The sequence below is a fragment of the Oreochromis niloticus genome, linkage group LG7 (assembly GCF_001858045.2).
Source record: "Oreochromis niloticus isolate F11D_XX linkage group LG7, O_niloticus_UMD_NMBU, whole genome shotgun sequence".
Lineage (NCBI taxonomy): Eukaryota > Metazoa > Chordata > Actinopteri > Cichliformes > Cichlidae > Oreochromis > Oreochromis niloticus.
In genome coordinates, this window is record NC_031972.2 from 16,284,987 (window position 1) to 16,306,738 (window position 21,752).

A 21,752-nucleotide genomic window follows, 5' to 3' on the forward strand; every position below is an offset into this window, starting at 1 on the left:
CCGTGGCCATTCTCATTTCATGCTCTTTGGCCCTCTTTACACTACCGTCAGATTTAAATGTCAATCAGGAGCACTGGAAGGCCTGGTGCAGAGGGAGAGGGAGGGTCCCACCTCGAAGATAGGTCGACCCTGCTATTTAAAAGTGCCACGAAAAATAGGGAGAGGAGGGGGTGAGTTTAGACAGTAAGACCTTCTCTGCCATAGTGACAGGACAGAGTGATCTTGAAAGGCGAGCAGCTGGGCTTTCTAAGAGCAAGGCCCGCTGTCCCGTGGAGCTCTAAAGAGCAGCTCGACAATGCCTGCCTCAGCACATAAATAATTTCTATGTGTTTATAGCGTAGCTGCATCCATGAATGTTTGCAAACAGTTACTGTATATGTGTGCGTTATATACTGTGGGAAGCAAATCTCAATTTTGAGTCTGAATATGCAGTTTTAGTGCATAGATTTAATGCAGCACTGTTTGTTTTACCATGACAACTGTTGATGACCCCTTCTCTTCACCATCTGATTTCTCCTAACCTTGTCGACCTCTCTCAGTGTGTGTGTTTGTGGCAGTGACAGATTGTTCTATTCTCATGCAGTACTGAGTAGGTTATGACCCAGACACCTCGTCCTCTTTGTTCGACGCTTCTCCATCTTCTTCAGCCTCCCACCCCCGACCCACCGTCTTAATCCTATCATGAAAACCTCTCTTGAAAATCACTGTACGTTAAAAGAGGTCCAAAGACAGAGGACCCTGATTATTGTCAAGGTAGGCCTGTCTCCCCCCCCGCTCCCTCTGAATTAAAATGCATTTCACTCATATAAGCCTCGTTGATCCCCTCCTTCTTTCTCCAACTCTCAGATGCGAGACAGACAGAACGGTGCGACCGCTGGCCAAGGTTAACCAAGTCTTAAACTGTGTTTGAGCACTGCACCACCGCGAAGATCAAACCCCATCTCAAAGCTCTCGCTGACAGCTCTCAGCTAACAAAACTCTCCTGCCTCTCCTTTCTTTGCCCCGTCTAATGGTGAACTGCATCCAGCGCACAGCTGACCTGATCTTGCTGCAAGCCCAGAGTGGAAATTTCCCAGTGTGAACCGGTATAAAGCTTCCCACATTCATCAGAGGTATCGACCCTGAATATCTGAGCGTGGTGATGGATTAACCTGCTTGCTATTTCCAAACATCTGTCTTCATTAAGGGGAGTAGTTATAACTTTAAACAGTGGAATTAATATATTTTTTTAACTATTTGGTGACTTATTAAGATGATCATACTGATTTTTTTTAATTGCTGCCCTCAGTGAAGCTCATCAAAGAGCTTTATCATTGTATTACCAGATTCTGTGACATTTACCCGCATGTACAGCACATTACTAGAAGTGTACCACCACAGGGTCGTGAGGCTGAGCTCCAGCATACAAGAATGATCAGTGGACCAAGAGCACCACTCTGTGGCATAAAGCGGCATGACTCGTGTGCTTGGTTTACTATGCAGCCAGCAAAGGGCTGCGCTGAGGCTTAAGTGACATTTAATGAAAAAAAGTGAAAATGATATGAAAGAAAACAAAGACAAATGTGAGTCATGTGACAAAGCAGTAAGATGTAGAAGACTCCTCTAGTTATTGCTGTGTATATTTTAAAGTCTTGTCTCATTAGTAGAGCCAGCAATCAGTTGTCACTCGTGGCAGAGAGGCTTTACGCTGACTTGTGAAGCTGAAATTTCAAGCCCCAAAGTGAACGTGGTCATTAGATGAGACAGCTGCTTGGATGTTTCTGTGGGAGACTGAATGCAGGCTGTCAGGAAAACACCAAGACGCTCTAAAACAGACCAACTCTGACTGCGCTGTGAGGCCCTATCCTGCCCTGACAAGTCTGGCATTGCTTGGCAGATCATTGTCTTCCCTCTGTGACTTTATCATAGCCTCGGGGAACGTATTCCACTCCTTCCCCTCCTCCACACACACCCACACACCTCTCCCTAGCACAAACACACAAAGCAAGCACTTTGCACTTCTTATATGGGTGTGGCTTCTGCTGCGCAAGCAAGAGCACAAGGGAGCAGGCATAATGACAGCCAGTGTAAATATGAATCCTTGACACTCAAGGCCTTTCTCTGATAAGCGATTAAATCCGGTCGCTGATGAGGTGAGCGGCACCAAAGCTCAGAAGAAGCGGCCAACAGTGTGTAATGAACTCCTTATCTCAGTATTTTAATGCATGCCTCTGCGTTCACGGACGCACTGTGAGTGTATGAGCTGACCCAGATCACTCACGGAATGTAGATCACTCTGTCAGTCAGATCAATTATTCATAAAACGTTGATATGGCATGCTCGCTTCGTCTTGGTACACTCAAGACATAATCTAGATGGTTGCACTTTAATAGAGAGGATAATGTGAAGCACTAAGTGAGCAAATGCCATAGTCAGCAGTTGAAACGAGCATCAAATTAGAGCCATGCTTCCCCTTTCTTCTTCTACTCGGCCTTTAATTTTCCTGTCACATGTAGTACATGAATGGTAACAAGGAGAAAATAAGAAAAAATGTAGTTGTAGTATATGCATCTAAGCAAGGTTTTAGCATGCCCAACAGGGGGCTCTGTGCTTCCATTTAACATGTAAATGGTTCAAACTACTCTGTAATTACAAAGCAGAAGTTAATATATCCTCCCGAGAACCGAGGAACAGTGAATCTTTCCACTTTTTTTGTGATTTCCTTCCCTTTTGAAACCAAAAGACAAACACACGAAATATCAATGGAAAGCCCATGATGTCCTCTATTTGGTACATCAGGACTTATTAGGATAGGTCAAATGAGCCAAAAGATATAGACAAAAAACTAATGTCTATGACAGAGGACATAGATATTACTGAAATATTAAAATTTTCAACTACCACTTTTAAAATCACAATTCTTGCTTATTTTAAAAGAACTTTTGTGAATGCCGTTATTTACTGGCTTTTGATTGGAGATCAAATGTGGAAAAAATAACAGGTTTGCCTCTAGATACACAAACTAGAGCTGATGTGCTAAATGTTCAAACGACCAGTAGTGATTCAAAACCGCTCGAAGCATAAATCACCTCTGCTATGAAAACACTCCCCTTGTATAAAATATTTATTGGGAAAAAAAATCTAATTAAGAGTTACTCTGGCTGTTGTCCGTACCATTATCTTTTGACTTAATTGATTGGAGGATGAGATGCAGCCAAGATGTGGGTCTTGCCAGGCTGGCTTCCTGGTCAAAACACTGCACACACACACACACACACACACACACACACACACACACTGAACTCTAGGCAAGTATACTAAATGATAAGCAAAAATACAAGAAATGCTGTGCTGTGTTTTCAGAGTAAGAGCTGCCCTGAAAGTGCCTTAGAGAGGAAAAAATGTGTGCCGAAATACACTAACGTTAACTGTAACTGCTTAATACTAGAGGATATGGAAAGTAAAGACCCTACAGTGCTACAGAGAAACCCCTCCAATCAGAGACCCTGTGAGCAACCACTTGGTGACAGCGGGGAAAAAAACCCTCTTTTAACAGGACGAAATGCAAACTAGTGTATAAACAGTGAAAAGTGAGTGAAAAGACGTGTGCAAAGAAAAAAATGCAAACCAGTTACACTTCCAGAAAAAAACTGCGAAGTGTCCATGCATTTTCTAGCGCTCACACGTCTTTTTAGATAGATTCCTTCATTTAACCAGGTATTGTACTTTTAATCGTTATGTGCTTTTCAACTTTATTACAGTCGCATGTTCCAAAACATGTGAATAACATAGATATTAACAAGCAAAAGAACCAAGGCAAATGTCTGTGAGTAACGCTTTAAAACTTTAGATCCCTCGCAATCTAAAAATCTTTGGCGATGTAATCTTTTTAATTTGCTGAAACTGATTATTAACCATATATTAATTATTAATTATTATATAGAGCGCCATTGCTTTGTTTTGATGATCACACCGATCAACATCCCTGCTCTATCTTTTTGTGCAACACTTGATTTCTTCAGGAGCTTTTACTAGTTTTAAGACTTGTTCTGTCTTTTTGGCCATGATGCTGGTTTTGAACCGAGCTGCTGAAATGGCTGTTTGAAGCCTGCGGACTCCATCATTTCATTAGCCTTCTGCTGCTAAAATTGATTAGGTAAAAAAAAAAATCGCTACCGTCCAGGCTACCCTGCAATTTTTTTCCATCTACGATAGATTGATATATGGGCGAATGGATGATTGGTGAATTTCCACATTATTTTTTAATTGCATGAAAAAGACAGATGACTTAATTTATGAGTCTGTGTGCAACAGTACTTGCAAAATCAGTATGGATTACACTCGAGGCTTGCTTTAACTTTGAACTGAAATCGAAACACGCCCATGCTCTTGTTGACAGATGGCGTGGCTAATTCCTGACGCAAGGGGGCGCTGTTGCACTGGGTGATAGCCTACCCTAGCCGAGTCTCCGCTCAAGGCATTAACGTGAGCGTAGTGTGTGTGTGTGTATCCAGCGAAAATTACCCGGAGACGGACGGAGGCAGTTTATAACCGTACCAATGTCTGTGGCCTATAAATATATTATATTAACCGGGGCGGAATCATCTCGTGGACACAATATATCGAAAATGAGGGAATAATCCGAGGAGAGGCACGGCGAGGCTCGTCTGTAGCTACGGTTTTGTTGAACTGCGAGTGGGATCACAGCTGCTGGCTACGAAAATGTCGAGAAAAATAGAGAGCAAGCAAGGTAAGTCCTGCCCGGCTAGACTGAACCTCACCGCTCCACCTTCGGGATACTGTATAACGGTCTCCCTTACACGGGGCTCGGATGGATCAAATTATGGGGGTCTGTTGACCAACACATACGCCAACAAAAAAGGGGGTGCTCAAGATAAAGCTTGGATGAGTGTGTTGGGTGTAAATGGTGGTTTAATTGGGCCTCACGGATTGTTCTTTTTCTCGGCTATCCAGTTAAAATAAAGCGTCTGCTAGCTGGTAGCGGCTAATGATATTTTCATATTTTTGGTCCCGTTTTTAAACCAAAAGGTTGACTTAAGGAGAGCTGGTTAACTGACCCGTTAGTTAAAATAATACAGCTTCTCGTGCTCAAAACAGTTTAGCGAGCTAGTCCGGGGAAATAGCATTTTATTTTTTATAAAAAAAATCGTGCTGGCTTTTCTTACATGGTACTACACCGGCATTTCTCCATTCACTCTCGGCACGGGGGTCGTAAATACACCACCCCGGTTTGATTGTTTGCGAGCGTTGCTAACCATCTCGGGACAAATCTCTGAATTTCACTCAAGAGGAAACACGTGTGTTTCGCCTTTTTCCCCTTTGAAAGACGCGTAAATGAATGAATATGTGGTGTGACATTTTTCTCCTGCCTCCCAATTGGCCGTCCGCGAATATTTAAAGACGGGTTTAGCTAGCACCAGCTCAAGGTTAGCTTTTACTGGCTAAGGCTAGCTGCCTTGTTACCCCTGGAATGGGATTGCGTTCACGCGCTGGGCTGCTGGGTGTGTATTTGTGTTGATTTTCACTATTGTGCACGTGGCATTTTTTTGTTGTTGGTTTGACCCGTATTTTTATTTATTTTTTTCATTTTGTCTACTCGTGTCGCTCACTTTCTCACTTTCACTCTCACTGCGGAGCACAATCACTACGGGAGGAAACGCAGTAGTGTTGGGGTATGGATGGGATTTTGGGAAGGAAACTTTATACCCGTCAGCTACACTTGCATCCCATTCCAGCAGCTGTCTCCTTGCTTCGCTCCACATAGTGTCCTGCCCAGTGTTGCCTGCAGTAAGTGGGCGAAAAGGCGAACACACGCACACACTGAGAGCCCCCAGTAACAGGAGGGGAGGGAGTGTCATCCACCACTAGCTCAGTCATTCTTCATAGGCGTAAAAGTTTCCGATTCCTTTCGTGTCTTGCGGACAGATGACTACATATGGTCACAACTAAATGAAAAGTCAGAGGCAGTGCAAGGGTTTTGTTTTTTATTTTGTTTTCTTTTTTTGTAGACTCTTTGCTTAACTGATAACTTAAAAGCAAGTACCCAAACCATCACTTCTCCCCTGCTTCCATTCTTCCCAGTTGTGTTTACTTGTTGGTCACTTGTTGGTCTGTTATCATGTGCCCATTGATCCCAAATATGTCCCCCAAGGACACACTGTGCTGGTTGCTAGTGTAATGGAAACAGGGGAGGGCGAGACTTGAGATTCAGAACAGAAAACTGCAGCAGGCAGTGCATGAGTGTGAGAGAAAGTGTGAAAGGCTTCTTCTCTGGAGACTAGATAGAAACAGGGTGACAGTTTTAGTCGCTGGCAGTATGGTGCCTTGAGGAGCAAACACATGGACACCAAATTCACTAGCTGCATCAACATACTCCTCCGATCACCGGGGATGGTGTCACCCAGTCACTAATTTGCCCTTCTCGCAGGAAGCAAAAGTGAACCTCATGTGCGGTGGAGCCCAGGCGTGTCGCCTCTGATGAAATCAGGTTCTTGCGCTGAACCCCATTCTCTGCATACTCACTCACATGACTTCATCACTCAGGCAGCCCAAAACTGAAATCCATAAACAGATTCAGTGTGTTGCGGTGTTTGCCCCCCAAAAGAACGTAACAGCAGCCAGACAGCCGAAGCTGTTTCTTAATGCTTTTCTCAGAAGGCTTAAAAGCTTTGAGTCTGTGTGATCACATTTTGGTGTAAGCTAAAACTTGAAGATGCTGTCAGGTAGCCTGCCTTAATAATAGTACATGATGTGAGCTGAATGACTAGTTTGGTGTGCAGTGTCAGCACATATTAATAGCTCCGAGGCATCTTTTTTTTTTCTTCTCTTTTTCCTGTCTTTCAGTGCATTAAGCAATTTAAGTTTTCCGAATGTTGCTAAATGAGCTCATGATTAGTAGTATAAAGAGTTGTGGGGGTGCTGACATTGATCAAAAGTTAAAAATCCTTCTCATCCACTGCTCATCACTGGTGAACGATGTATTGTTGACAGGAATTATTTCTGGCTGGTTTTGAGAGTGCTGCACTGTGACTTGCAGACTCTGCTCAGACACTTTCTAATCCCGCAGCGTTTTATGTAGGTACCGTATGTTTACTTGTTGGATGTCATACTTTAAATGACCCACTTAGAATGATTCCACTGTTGCAGTTAAATTAAGATGTGAAACATTTAGCGCAGCAGTCCTGAAACGGGATTTGTTGTTGCCAAAATGGCCTGATTTTTGAAATGAAAGCGATACAAAATTTTAAGGAAGAAACCCCATTTAGCGTCACTTTGAAGAACCAGCCCAGAATCCACTTTTCAGGAAGATCTTCCGCATAAAAACAGAGACACATCACCTGGGATGACTTTTCCTTCATTCGATTTGTATTTCCGTTCTTGTTTTGTCTACATGTGTATGAAGCCTTCATTCACACAAACCATTCTAAAACTGCACGGGTCAATAAAAATCTGTTCTAACTGACCCGTTGCCAGGATATTTGCCCTTTGTACACTTTAAAGATTGTTATTTTGCTCAAACCTCAGAGTTCCACTGTTCTTTTCACTGGTGTCTTTTTCTAATAATAGCAGTCATAATAATAACTAGTTTTCATGCACTGTCTCAGTGACAGTACAATCAAAGGTGATGTGAGAGACAGTGCAGCTTTTCAATATCTTTTAGTATTTGTTTTTGTTTTTAGGTAAGTTAGCTACATTAATGCATTAACATTACTACTTTTTCAGCAGCAGAGAACAGCATCTGTTCTTTAGCCACTGCTTTCTTAAACACCATACCAGCTCTGGGTTGAGTTATTGTAGTCATTTGGCCAGCGTTAGTGCAAAGTTTTGTAACATGTTTCTGTGGTGTGTGTGTGTGGGTGTGTGTGTGTTGGCTAGCTGGGCTTGTTTGTCAGTGCTTAATTTAGTCATTTCAGTCTGCTAACATTAGCCTGTTAATGATATGATACAAAATACTGAGAGATGTCTTTTTTAAAAAACATTTTTATTATAATATCAGGTGATCACGACTAAGACGTGCTGTATTGCTTTTTTAGCTTGTTTGTTTTTTTTTTTTTTTAGATGAACTACAAGACTATATTTCTATCCCATGATAAGCATTTATTTCAAAAATGCACGTAGTCATTTGTGAATTAAATAAAAATTTAATAATTTAATAAAATTAATTTAAAAAAATAAAAATGAAGTAAAAAGAAGAACTGTTCTTTTATCTCCCACTCGCATCAGGCTTGGATGCTGTGCACACTTTACAGCACTAAATACACTTTAAACACACTAGAAAAGCTGCTTAAAAAAAGATCATTGAGATTTTCACAGTTGCAAAAATTTCCCTCATGCAGACTGGGGTTGTGACACGACACATTTTGGCACACCAGTGTTGGTAAAAAAGTCGTGAGAGCAGCAGTGCAGTGTTTTAAAATTAGCTCGCGGACTCTTCTGTTACTGAACAGTCAATGGTAGTAGCCAGCCGCAGCGGCAGAACTGATCCATCAGTTCCTTATTTTAGACTCCCTGCACCCCCTTTGCTGCATAGTGTGGCAGTGCGCATCTGTGGTTCACCATTTGAAAGGGTCTTAGCTGCACTGTTTACTGTCAGGCATTACAAGAGCTAAAACTAAAGTGTGTGTGTGAAACTTCGATAGCCCTGCGTTTGCTAAGCGGTTAGCACATTGCTTCAGACTTAAAATAGCTTCTTTTTTCCTAATGTCCGTAAACGCCGAGCTCCGCATGCCTGGGTCAAAAAAACTCTGAGCAAGAGCTAAAGTAATCCTGATTACAAAAGGGTTCCCCGGGCTAACTCGGTCTGCCCACATTGCTGATGAGTGATCCCACTGTTGCACAGAGCAAGCTATGAGCGCTGGTTTGTCATGCTGCAATTTTGAGGTTTGATGGCAGCAAGCATTTCACCCTCCCTCTACCACAGAATGAGAGGCTTGCTTTTCCCATATAGGTTTAGCTGTGTTGTAATTAGATTTTTTTGTGCCGTGTATGGGAATGCAAAAAGAGGGAGGGAAAAGAGCTTGGGAAGAGAAAGGGAGAGGGTGGACAAAGTCTGTGAGCAGAGATTGAATCGGATAGAGAAATGGATGGATTACATGTGGCGTAATGGCTGGACCGAGGCAATCGATGAGAAGCGAAGGGAAGTCTGGGTTTTTGTAACATGACCATTTTTAAGGTGCTTCCATCACCTTCCAGGTGGAGTGAAAGACTGCAGTTGAGATGATTTTCAGTGGTCTCACGTGTAATTCAGTCACTGGTGGGTCATATTCCCCATTTCTCAACTTCCACGTGTGTTTTTGAGAGACTTTGTTGAGGTGTTGAATCTATCTCAAAAGGATAGAAAGAAGATGCTTCCCCTGAGTTCACTGCTGCGTGTTGGCCTACATGCCAGAGAGCAGGTCATTTATTCCCGCAGGTGGCCGGCTCATTTCCTTATTACTCTTGAGTGCATTCCCCATTCCAGATAACTGTGGAGTGTTGGACCCTCTCCAGGCAGAGTGACGACACCCACTCAGACATCCTTCTAGGATTACTTAAGTCAAGATTTATAAGAATATGAATATAAAAAACATTGGATTTGGGAAAAGCACAATGCCTCTGGACTCCTGCTGACTTGTGTCAGTGCTATATGTGGCTCTTCCTCTGAAGTCCTGTGTAACGTGGCTGAGTCAAGTGAGGATGATCATGAGGCTAAGTTAGTCATGACTAACTCTCAGCAGTGCCTTTGTGAGAGAGAGCTCTAAAAAATGCCACTGTGACCTACGACACAGTATCCAAAAGGCGTAAGCATCAGTATCACCTGGACTAGTCGCTGCGCGGACTGTTGGATGGGCAATATAAGCTGGAGGAGCCAGGCCTCCTCAGAGGACACAGACTCCTCTCTGCAGGGGGATTTAGATGAAGACACAGGTAAAGACAGCACACAGCACTTTTGCTGGTGATCAGTGTTACATTTGTTTTACTGGAGAAGCAAGCGTGTTGGGTATTTTAACTTATTATAACTTCAAATACCCAAAGAAGAAACTAGACAAGGATATTTAGTTTAGCAGATGAGCATTACTAGAAATGTGAAGTGCGTTTTGTCTTGTTTTGTTTCGTCACCAGGTTTCAAACGTTTTAATGGCGTTACACTCATTCTGCAGTTTCTGTTAAGATAAATGCATACACACGTTGCTTTTTGCGACGATTATTTGTCTGAGTCTGCGGTTGCAAGCTTTGGAGCCTTTATGTAAAGTAGGCTTTGCTGGTGGAATAAAATGCAGGGGACATTCCTCTCTGTGCTTTTTGTGTCGTGTGGCTTTATGGAAGGTGCTCATTTGCTTTGCTGAAGCTATGGGTGGACCCAGTTCGAGGAGGCTGCTCTGCAGGGCCACAGCCTTCAATCACAGGCTTCCTCTTTGCCTTATTTACACACACCCCGCTGCCCCCCCCAAAAAAAAAAAAATGTAGACAGAAGCCATAGCTGCTCTAATCCTGGCTCATCAAGTTAGGATCTGATACTGTGCCTGCTGCATGCTTTGGTCTTAATCCTGTTACACAATACAGAAAATGTGCGGCGTGGAGCTGTAATCTTGGTATTTTAACTCCAAGCTACCTGCCTCGCTTCACCTTGGTAACTGGGCATGTTTGCTGACCCACGTGTTGGGGTTAACCCTGTTTGATTTTTTTTTCTTTCCTCCTGCTAAAGCTGCGTGAACAGATCCACCCTGATGAGCTGGTAGAACATAGAGGCTCCATAATTAAGGTAGCCAAGTCTATCACTGTGTAATTACACAGTGCCGAGTGCCATAATACCTTGTTTTGAAAACACACAGTCTGTGGTGCGCTCAGCCTAATAAATCTATGTATTTCAACCCAGCAGGCAAGAAAAGTCAGTGTTCGCTGTGTGTATTTTGTCTGTGTACCCTGAGCTGCCCAGTCCCTGTAGTCATGATGGCCCCTCTGGAGAGACCGTAGCGTGAGTAATGTGTTTCAAACAGATGCACAGAGGCCAAACACAAATAGCTGGTCATACTGCAGAGGGACAATATTTTGTAGTTATTCATCTATTAGCTGCTGATTTGACTACAGAGGCTTTAATTTCAAAATAAACAGTTTCTGGATCTTATTGTTTATGTTGTTTTTTGGTTTTCACTTGGTTTGCACACTGCCTAAAAGCCTTTTTTGCTGCTTCAAATCGCTCGTCTAAATCCAAATCTTTGTTATCTGAACCATCGCATTGTATTAAACGGCCTTTATAACCCGTCTGCCGGAACCCACAGCATCCTCACTCGGACTGCTGGTGTTTGTGATGAGATTGTAGAAGTAAAAGCGGTGTGACAGAGAACCACTACTGAAACTCCAAATGTGTCCAATGATGATGTCTTTCAGTTCTTGTTTCAGACTGAGTTACAATAGCGGTCTAACGCACAATTGTAACGCTTTGTAACTCTAACGCTTTGATATTATGGAAATTTGATTGAAGGGAACAGGATATTTCGTGTTTTGTGTAATCCGCACAGGGGACTGCACTGCGTGTGTTACAGATACAGTATTGACCATTGCAAGGATGAAGGAAAGAAAAGAAAAATCTGTCTATGTTGAGTTTTTTATTGAAGAAAAGTGAGCAGCAGGGACACAGAGAGAGAAAAGGCGAGTGGCATTGGTGTGCCTGAAAGCAGCAATCTCAAAGGCGGAAAATGTAGAAATCTATTTTAAAAAAGGGGGGTGGGGTGTTCTGTCAAGCTGTGCCTCAGTGGGCATGTGTGTGCGTGCCTTCCTGCGTTCAGTGTGTCAAATCATGTAGACCCCAGGGTGGCATGGCTGGGTCAGGGAGCTGGCATACAATGAAGGGGACGTCCCGCAGTTGCTGCCAGTTTCCGACACCAGTCTAAATCGGGAATGCTAAGCAAGAGAAGTTGACATTGCTTGCAAACAAGTCAGCCTTGTTGTCAAGGTGCATGTGGGTGTGTGTGTGTGTGTGTTGTTTGGGTGTGGATGAATGTGAATCCTTCATTTGATTTCTTTTATATTAATCCCAAAGTGTAGATGAAATGTATGCAAACACACACAATCTTGACTTCGTCAGTGACTGAATGCGCTTGTAGCCCTGTGGGCAAAATCCAGGAATTTGTGTTTGTTTGTTTCAGCGATCGCTGACCCACTTCTGCTTGGATATTCATTCTTATACAACCTGAATGTGTGAATATGCTTTTAAAACAGCAATGATGAACAGCAATAAATGAAATGTTTATGAGGTTAAAGGCAAAATAATCACATAATCAATCAGCTTTGGCCTGAGAAGACTTTGAGTTGTTATTTGACCTGTTTCTCTTCATATGGCTGATATCTCACAGCAAATAATGAATTAAATACATTTCTCTGATTCTTTTCCCCCTTAAATTCTGTTACAAAAGCCTCAGCATCTAAAATGCTTGTCTTTAGACTTGTCCATGTTGATTCTATCTTTGGAAGTGTTCAGCCTAATTTTCTATTATTTAAAACATAAACATAAAATGAAAAGATCATTTTATAGCGTCAGATGTATTGTAAAGGGCCTACCATGCTATTTTTGGAAGTGCAGTCATGCTGTCTGCTGCAGCGTGTGCATACTGAGGAAGAACAGACGACAAAAATAACAGCACATCAATAAAACCCTGGAAGGTGATATGCAGTTATGTAGAGGCAACTTTCCTCATTCATCTGAAACAGTAATATGTAGCTTTTTCTTTTTACCCGTGGAATGTCAGATAAGTGGACAGACATCAGCTGAGCAAGTAAACTGGTACAGATAACAAGAATGAGCTAATAATAGCCTGCTTGATAGTTAAAATAAAAAATAAAATAACAGTTGTAGCTTTTGTCTGGTTTAAAAAAACTTAAAAACAAAACAAATCTCAGACACTTGGAGGCAGCTGACACTGACATAAACGATTATGCGCGTCAGTAATACATTCTGTCAAATTTTCTCAGTGACTCATACTTTTTACATATAATATCACCAAAAATAGTAGCACTTGAGTGTATCATTATTATGAAATCATGGCCCAACCTTAGCATGTAGACTACAGATCGATCTCTGTTTTCCAAAAATAATATAAATTTGTGTCGTCTTTTTCCACAGTCGGCAAAAGATGACACAAAAATGAATCTATGACTAACCGGCTCAGATGGGGGCATGTTCATTGTTCAGGTTTGTGTGTGTTATTACAGATTAATATAGAAGTAGTTACAAAGTTGCATTCAATTTTCTTTTTGTGTATGAGTGATTGAAATCTCTCTAGTACAGTTTAGACGACCGCTGCCTAATTATAAGTGTCTATGCGTGGGCAAGTCTTGTCTTTGTAAAGGACACGTCTGTCATCCAAGGCTATTTTTAAGGAGCTACATTTGGACATTTTTCGCAAAGAGTTTGGTTTGCCACGGTGCATTTGATTTGTAAGATTAGATATATTATGTGGCATCTCTCTTTCAGTCTCATCCAGTGCTGTGTTTGTGCACAAAGTGTCAAGTGGATGACGAGTGGCCCGCTGCACAGACAAGATCGGCTTTGTGCGGCTCTCTAACATGGAGAGCGTGGTACCACTCCTTGCTGTTGAGGCCATTTACTGTTTCCTGTGCTTCTCTGCCTCTCTGTATCTGTCTCTGTCTTGTACTCAACAGTGAAGTGATCGGTTCTCTTGTGGCTGTTTGTCTGTGTGTAGGATCGTTCTCCTATCTCAAGTGCTTTATAGTGCCTGTTTGGCAAGAGGCAAACAGCTGCCGTTCTCTGAAAACTCTGAATTCATTCTGAGCAGATCACAGGGTTTTTTAGCTGTCGCAGTGTCTATGTTCTGGTGCTGCTTGATGTTAGAGATACTGACAAGCTGAGTATTTATAGCACTTTGTGCTTCTTAGTCTATCGGTTTCACCCCAGGTGAACCTGCTGCCTGCCACACGGTCTGTCTCGCTTTACTGAAAGAATCGGTTCAGAAAGCTAGCTTTAAATGGAATGCTAAAAAATGCAGTAAATTGCTGCAGCCCAAAGGTCAATTGAAGGATCAGGCTGGTTTGAGCACGTTTGTGTTGGGTGGTTGTGTATCGCAGTGAGCTGCTTTGTGTCGTGTGGGTTTGTGTAAATGTGTGTGTCTGTTAGTGATGTGCTATTAGGCACCACCTATTTTTATAAGGTAAGTTGTTATGTGGGGGTTAGTTACAGAGTCCAGGCTGCTCTGTGCTGTGAAGAGGGGAGGGAGTGAGGGAGACGAGGGACAGGAAATCATACCAGTGACTTAGGCGTCAGCGGGGAAGGAACAGGAGGGGTACCCAGGATGGTGTGTAAGTGTATGTTGTGTGAATTCCAACCCCCCACCCCGCTATTAACCCTTTCCATCATACCGACTGTCCCTGCCCTCCAGTAAAGCTTTAGCGTGCTGCTCTGTGGCCTCGTTTGCCTCTCACGTCACATTAATGGAATCATTAGCTGTCACTGCCATGGATTCCTAGATGACAAAACGATCAATATCACAATTAGGTGCTAAACTAATGATTTTTTTTTTTCCGTTGTAGATTAATCTGCTGATTATTTTCTCAGATAATCGTTTGTCCTTCTGGAAATGGGGAAAAAAAATCACATCATGAAGAAATTAACTTGTAGTTGAAAAACGGTTGCTCTAAAACTCCAAGGAAACATTGTTCTCTGTTACTGAAGAAAAACAAAAAGATGAGTTCATCACTGTCAAGAAGGTGGAATGAGCAAATGATTGGCCATTTTTGTTTTAGCAGGAAGATGACTCATATTACAAACTAGATCTTAAAATAGCTGCATATGTAAATAAAAAAGAAAGCTCCACAGTAGCCAGAGAACAATTCTGAAACCTGGTTTTGTGTATCTTTCAGTTTCAGCACTGGAATATGTGATGTACTGATGTCCTCTGGTCTTAACAAAGTGTGCACGAGATGTGAGCCCTATTTGTCTTTCCAGAGTTTGTTTTTCCCTTCTCTCAGTCATGCACATGGCAGCTTTTAACATGACGTTTCTAGATTTTGTAGCTAATTTCTGTTTTGCTCAGGGAATGGCAATATGGCCGCATTGTTTGTTTGTTTTTTTTGGATAAGGATAAGTCAATGGGAAGTACTGCTTCACGAACGTCATGCTCTCCAAGTGCTTCACACTGCTCTCTCTCCAGTATTAAGGCTGTGCACTGGCTGAGATGAGATTGCTTCTCTTCAGGATGTTTGCCGGCTGGCTATCCTTTGTCCGCTATGCTGCCGTCTGTTTGCAAAACGTTACACCTCCCAGTGCATCTAATGAACATCGTGCTAACTGCATCACTACCGATCATGCTTTTGCTTTGTTCTTGAAAAGCTGAACAGTTTAAACAGTGCGATAATTTATTTATTTATTCAAACCCTTTGTCCCCTTTTGTCAGCATTTTTCCCCTTTTTTTAATTAACAATTGGGTCAGCAGAAGCTTCCTGCATGTTTTTTCTGTGTGTCGATGATGCTGTTGAAAACCAGACCTTAAGGCATCCCCTCTGCAACCCTTTGTTGCTCGTGGTTGAATAGTTTGGAGAACCTTTGTGTTTGTGACTGTGGATGCTGGTGTGGGTTCCTGCGCTTTGACACAGAGGACAATTGAGTCAACTAGACCTTAGGGCTCACTCCATAGCTTTCAGTACAACCTCTATGAAATTCTCTGCCAAGCGCTTCCATCAAATAGCTCCATTAGCTCATCCCCTGCCTGCCATTAATACACAGACCCATACTGAAAGCATCCAAGAGTGAGGATTATCTAAATACTCATAATATTGCATAGCCAGTGCAGTGTGGTATTATCCTTGAAGCATATACAGTGTATTGCAATAATTGTTTTTAAATGAATCATACTATTGTGAAGGAAGCGAGTCAAAGGCAGTGAAGAGGATAAATGAGTGTGTAGCGTTACTCATAGATCTACAGAGTGTGGAAACACAGACAAACAATGTGACAGACATTATCAGCACAAAGTAAGTAGAGAAGAAGAAATGCTATCAGTAATGAACCACCTTAACACTGCAGCAGCAGAGGGGGGGCGTAGAGAAGTATGGTAGGAGAAAAGGTTGTGTTAGCTCCAGAAACACAGAGCTTTGGAAGATTGAGTTCTGCTGGCTTTATAGTTAAACAGAGGAGGCATTGAGGCTCGAGACTTGTAAATGTTTATGCCATCACACAATACGCGGGCCTAATGGTCCCACCCTCTTCTGAAACGCCACCATCGAGGCCACCAGGCTACACAGGCCCTTCATCAGTTATATAGTATACGGCCTGAAAATACACCCAGCGTCTAATCAAAATAATCAAACATTCCATAAAAACTACTTAACCAGAGCAGTTAATGGAATGACTCACTTTTGACTCATGCTGTGTTAATAACATCATTTATAGAAAAAAAGAAAAAAGACCTCCTTGAGTGTATCTGCAGTGATGTTGGGATCGTGGCGACATTGCAAGTCTTGAAGATCTGTCGCTCTTGCATCCACAGTATGCAAGGGTTACACACTATTACTGTGATATGTATAGTTTATAAAACAAAGAAAAAAGGTGTTTTACCTGCTGCAAAATATACAGTTATTACCAGTCTTTAAACAAAGAGAGCTGCATGAATGAACTCACTGACTTGCAGCATGCCAGCATTTCCAGAGCTCCACACTGACCCACTACCCTGAATAATGTTTCACATCATCTACCGCATCTCATCTGCAAGCTGTGTAATTATGGAAGCGTGCATAGTCTACTCTGACCTCAGTAGCCTTAAATGTAGATGTGAAAAATTTAAGATGTGTTAATTTAAGACTTTTGTTTTGAGACTATACATCTTTGTTTCCCATCATTGTTCTGTTTCAGAGTGCGCGCGTGTGTGTGTGCCTGTGCGTGTGTAAAATACTGCCTCTGAACATTGCTTCGAGCTACTTTTCCATGAAGGATGATGGATCGAGAAGTCAGTGAATAGCAGATTACTATCTGTGTTTCGAAGTGGGTTCAAGATGCACAGCTCATTTCAGATCACAAACAAACAGACTGAAGAATGCAATGTGTCACCAAGAGATTAGGCTGGATTTTTCTGGTTTTTTTTGTGGCTTAATGTGACATATTTTCCTCCCCTCTCTAATAATTATAGTTTCAGCTTACTTTGTAGATTCTTCACACCTTTTCTTTTCTTTTCTTTCTTTCTTTTTTTGCCATTGTTTATCACATTGGGAATCAGATCGTATCTGCATGTTTAGTGTTATCCTACGCCTTTTCTAGGCTGCCATAACTCCAAAGTGACAAAAAAAGGCAAGAAAGTGGGAGAAGGTGCTTTTGATATCCTTTTATCTCTGCAATCTTGTGACTCATAAGGGTAATGATGCCTCTCTTGCAAAGCAGGAGTTTCCCTTTATAGATACAGATTTAGATATAGATACTATTCTTAATCATAAGCCTATTGTGTGCTGTCTGCTTAGATCTGAAAGCAAATTGCGCAAACAGGAAAGAGACTGTCTTTTTCTCTTTCTTTGTTATTGTTGCCCTGCTGTCTGTTGTTCACTTGCTCATCTTCATGTTGCATACAGATGACCAGCCACAACCTCTCTAAACAGTTATGGATCTGATTTCCTTTTTTTGTTATAGATGTGCTTTATAGATTGCCTGTGTTTTTGCGGTCACGCTCTGTTAGCCACGGTTGACCAGGCCTCCTGTTACCATGCAACGCAGCACCCAGAGCACCTCCATCACCACACTGATATTTGCTCCTGACCAGTGACCCATGGCTGTTGGGGTTTGCGTTCCTGGTCACTGACATACTGAAGGGCATGCTTATGCAAGTATGGGCTGAGGCGGGCTTTATTGAAACAGAGATTGACTTGGGAGGGGATAAAAACAAGCATGTACTTTTGTGTGCTTAGAAATGAAACGTGATAAATGCTTTGCTTTGGTAAAACGAATGTGATGTAATGTGAGAAACCCATTTGAGTTTTGTCGCTCCAGTTTTTGTGGAGTAATTGAATTCTACAAATGAGCCGGAAATGTATCACTTGAGCAAAGTATTCATTTAAATATAAATTAACTTTGAAAGTGTCTCATCAGTCTGTCAGCTGCAAATTGGTTGTAGTTGGTGGTAATTCTTTTTTGTAACTGTTCTCATGCCAGTTCAATTTTTTTTTTCTTGCCCGTTACCTTTATTTTATACTTCAGAATTCGGTTAAGAAGTGAATGGCCAAAGAAATCCAGTTTGTCATTTATAATTGCATTGCACAAGCAGAAACCATCTCCCATGTCTCTTATGCTCATTTGTTAAGTGGACTGCAATAGATAGTAAATGGACTTGAGCACTTAGCATCTACTGTATCTCATTTACTTACTGGTTGAGTGGATTTGATGATCTCGGCCTCACTGTGGCTCCTCGTTGTTGAACTTCATGCTGAAACAGCACAGCTGGTTAACTGTGGACTCCACCATTGCACTTCCTCTGTTACTTTTAAGTTAGCTATTAGCCAGTGCCTCATTACTGTACTGTGCAAAAATTCCTCATTTCTTTATATTTTGCTTCCAGGTGGTCTTGAGTAATGGTTCTCCAGGCATTCTGAGGGTCTTTCACATTTTTACTTTGGCTGTTTGGCCTTCTTCACTAATCTTCTGTCCAGTCCAGTTAAGCCACATGACAGAAGTTGACAAAAAAACAATTTTAACTGTCTTTAGATACTCTGTTACTAGCAGCCTGTTGCAATAACACATAATGTATTCCCTTATCTTTAGTTTAATCTATGAAAAATGTCAAAGATAAGAGTTTGATAGGCATAAAATAGTCTTTCTTTGCAAGAAGAAGGTGATTCCAGAAGAGCTATTAATGAAAAACATGGCATAACTCAGCATGACATTCTGTGTCCTTAAAAACAAGTGGAGGACAAAAGAAGATGTGGAAGGCCTAAATATCTATCTAGAGCAGATGAACAGTATCTGAGTGTCAAGTCTTTAAAAAATAGAAGACAAAAAAAACAGCAAAGACCTGAAACAGAACCCAAGAGATGCATCTTGCCATTCAGTTCATCCACCTGCTTTGGTGAAGCCTCATCAGAAATGGTGTCAGTGGAAGTGTGGCTGTCAAGATGGAACGAGGAGAAAAGACTGAGGAAAGAACTTATGCAAGAACTGGAATAAAACTCAGTGGAAGCACACCATTTAGTGTGATGAATCCATATTTGAAATGTTTGGTTCAAGTCATTGTCAGTATGTAAGAGGAGGTTTGGAGAGAGGTAAGCACGCACTGCCATCTGTAAAACATGGTGGAGGCTCTGTCATGGTTAGGAGCTGCTTTTCAGCCAGTGGTGTTGCGGACCGTATCCAAATTGCTGCAACACCATCTGGAAAGCATTTGATTGGCAGCAGTTTCATTTTTCAACATGACAGTGATCTCAAACATGCTGCTAATGCAGTAAAAGCATACCTGGATAGAAGAACACACAATGGAACACTATCAGTCAGAGCCCGAACCTCAACACTGTTAAACCAGTGTGGGATCATTTTGATAACAACATAATCCAAAGAAGAGCTTAGTGTGTCCTTCAAGGAGTCTGGAGAACTATTCCTGAAGACTACTTAAAGAAGTGGCAAGAAAGCTCCCTAAGAGAGTTCCTGTTGTGTTGAAGAATATAGGTGCTCATAATTAATGTGAACTTTAAGTTCATTAGAAGTATATAAATTCTGTTTTTGCCTTATATATAGTATTTTTGTGCTTGTTTAAACAGTAAATAAATCACTGCATTTACTTCCCATTTTCCAAGCAAAATATGAAGAGAATGAGTGGTAGCTCAAGACTTTGTCACAGCACATACCAGACCTTCCTATCTTCATCATCCTTGGACTGTGGCTTGACGTGCAACACACCCACCCACCCACATACACACGCAAACACACACACACACACACACACACACACACACACACACACACACACAGAGCCTGTGGTTTCCTATATCGCTGCATATTAACTGTGGATATAAAGAGGATTCCTATTGAAAACTGAACACCGCCAGCAGGAAATAACCACTACAATGGAGAGAATAAATAATTCACTAAGCACTTAAATATTTCCTGTTGAATTTTTCTCTTTCCTCTCCATTTTTTCTCCCTGCTGTTCATCTTATGTGCCTCAGGCTAGCACCCCCCCCACCCTATGCTCCACAGCAGGTCTTGCTTTTTGTTCCGCAGTGTAACAGACAGCAGTTCACTCAGTGTTGTCATTTTCATAGGCAAATAAGGGCTCAGTGCACGCAGAGTCACTTATAAACAATGAAATGGCTATTTACGTGTATCCCATATGGCGGGTTTCTGCTTAAGTGTGCAAGATTCTTTGTCTTTATTTAAAGAAGGCTGCGTAAACAGTAACAGCTATAGCTTAAAAGGAAAGTGGGATTAATGTGCATCAATTTGTAGAGGCTCTTTTTTTATCAAGCATATTTGGGGCTGTGTGCATTTTTATATTTATGTGGGTGAGAGGAACATACCTATGTTAGATCAAGGGCTTAGATTTGGCATGGACGGAAGGGACATGTCCCCACCAATATCCAGCGATTATTGAATTGTCCCCAGCAATATCTTGATCTCTTCGAGTAAAGAAAAACAAACCCAATAGAAAGGGGAAAAAAAGATCTGTCAACGTCTCATTCACCCGGCGGTGCAGAAAGAGTTAAATCACGTTCTCTACTGGAGTCCTACCTCATGTGACAAATATGGCCAATGTGATTGGCTGTGCCTTTCAGGGAGCTCTGTTTAGTTTTAGCAGCGACAAGCCTGCGCTGCAAGGACCTGCAAGGAGGAGAGGAGGATGGCAGCAAAAAGGAAGAACCTGGATATAAGAAAGTATTTTTCAAAGAAACCTGTAAGTCACTTAAAGTCAAGTTCATTCATAAAATATGTCCGTCATAATAACGTTACAGGCTATGCTAGGCCATACATGCCAACCCTCCCGATTTTTCCGGGAGAATCCCGAATTTCAATGCCCCTCCCGAAAATCTCCCGGAGCAACCATTCTCCCGAATTTCTCCCGATTTTTCACCCGGACAACAAAATTGAAAAACCATATCACAGCTTGGCCCAGCCAATTCCAGTGTTCAACAATGGCTACTACTACTGCAGCTACTTAGTTTTAATATTACTCTTTCTGGGTCACAAAATAAACTTTTAACATATTTTCAGGTGAGAATGTAGCTGTGTAAACTTCAAATATCTGTGTTATTGTACTTCCATTATAATCAGCTTCCTTTTGTTCACTTAAAATATGTTTACAGAACTATTTTTGCATTTGTTGCAATTTCAGCTGTCCTCTTGGCCAGATTACTCTTAAGAGAGACATTTTTAAAGTAAACAAGAATTTTTTTTAACTACATAAATAAAGGATACATAAAAGTCACTGCCAAAAACTGATTGCGGCTTCTACCTTGTTACAAGAATGTTGTTTGTTGCTCAAGATGACTTGATATAATTCATGAGGGATATATTTGACATGTTTCACATATTATAGACCAACAAGTTATCTATAGCAGTTTAAATACAAGCAATCAGTTTTTGGCAAATACCGGAAATCAGTTTTCGGCAGACAATCACTTTTTGGCACAACACCTGGTCCTCAGGTGGACGCAGCCTCTGAATTTGGACACCCCTGGCCTGTTTCTGGCCGGACAATAACAATGGTGACATTTAACGGATAAAATAATATCGGATAAAATAAGTGACATTTAACTTATTTTATCCGATAAATAAACATTGTTAAATGGTAAAT

At 41.6% G+C, this 21,752-nt stretch overlaps 1 protein-coding gene across 7 annotated transcripts in view; it reads left to right on the top strand.

Annotated features, from left to right (window-relative positions):
• The first annotated feature begins 4,407 nt into the window (after nucleotides 1-4,407).
• Nucleotides 4,408-21,752, top strand: part of rapgef1b (Rap guanine nucleotide exchange factor (GEF) 1b) — a 47,814-nt gene continuing 30,469 nt past the window's right edge. For 3 of the 7 annotated variants that reach the window (XM_025908836.1, XM_025908839.1, XM_025908838.1), the window contains exon 1: nucleotides 5,378-5,501. In XM_025908836.1, the coding sequence (XP_025764621.1) occupies nucleotides 5,471-5,501 (31 nt within the window). In that variant the 5' untranslated portion in view covers nucleotides 5,378-5,470. Of the gene's footprint in view, nucleotides 4,730-5,377; nucleotides 5,502-21,752 lie in introns of those variants that run through there. The other 4 variants (XM_019360977.2, XM_019360978.2, XM_005456189.4 and 1 more) reach the window with 3 other exon arrangements.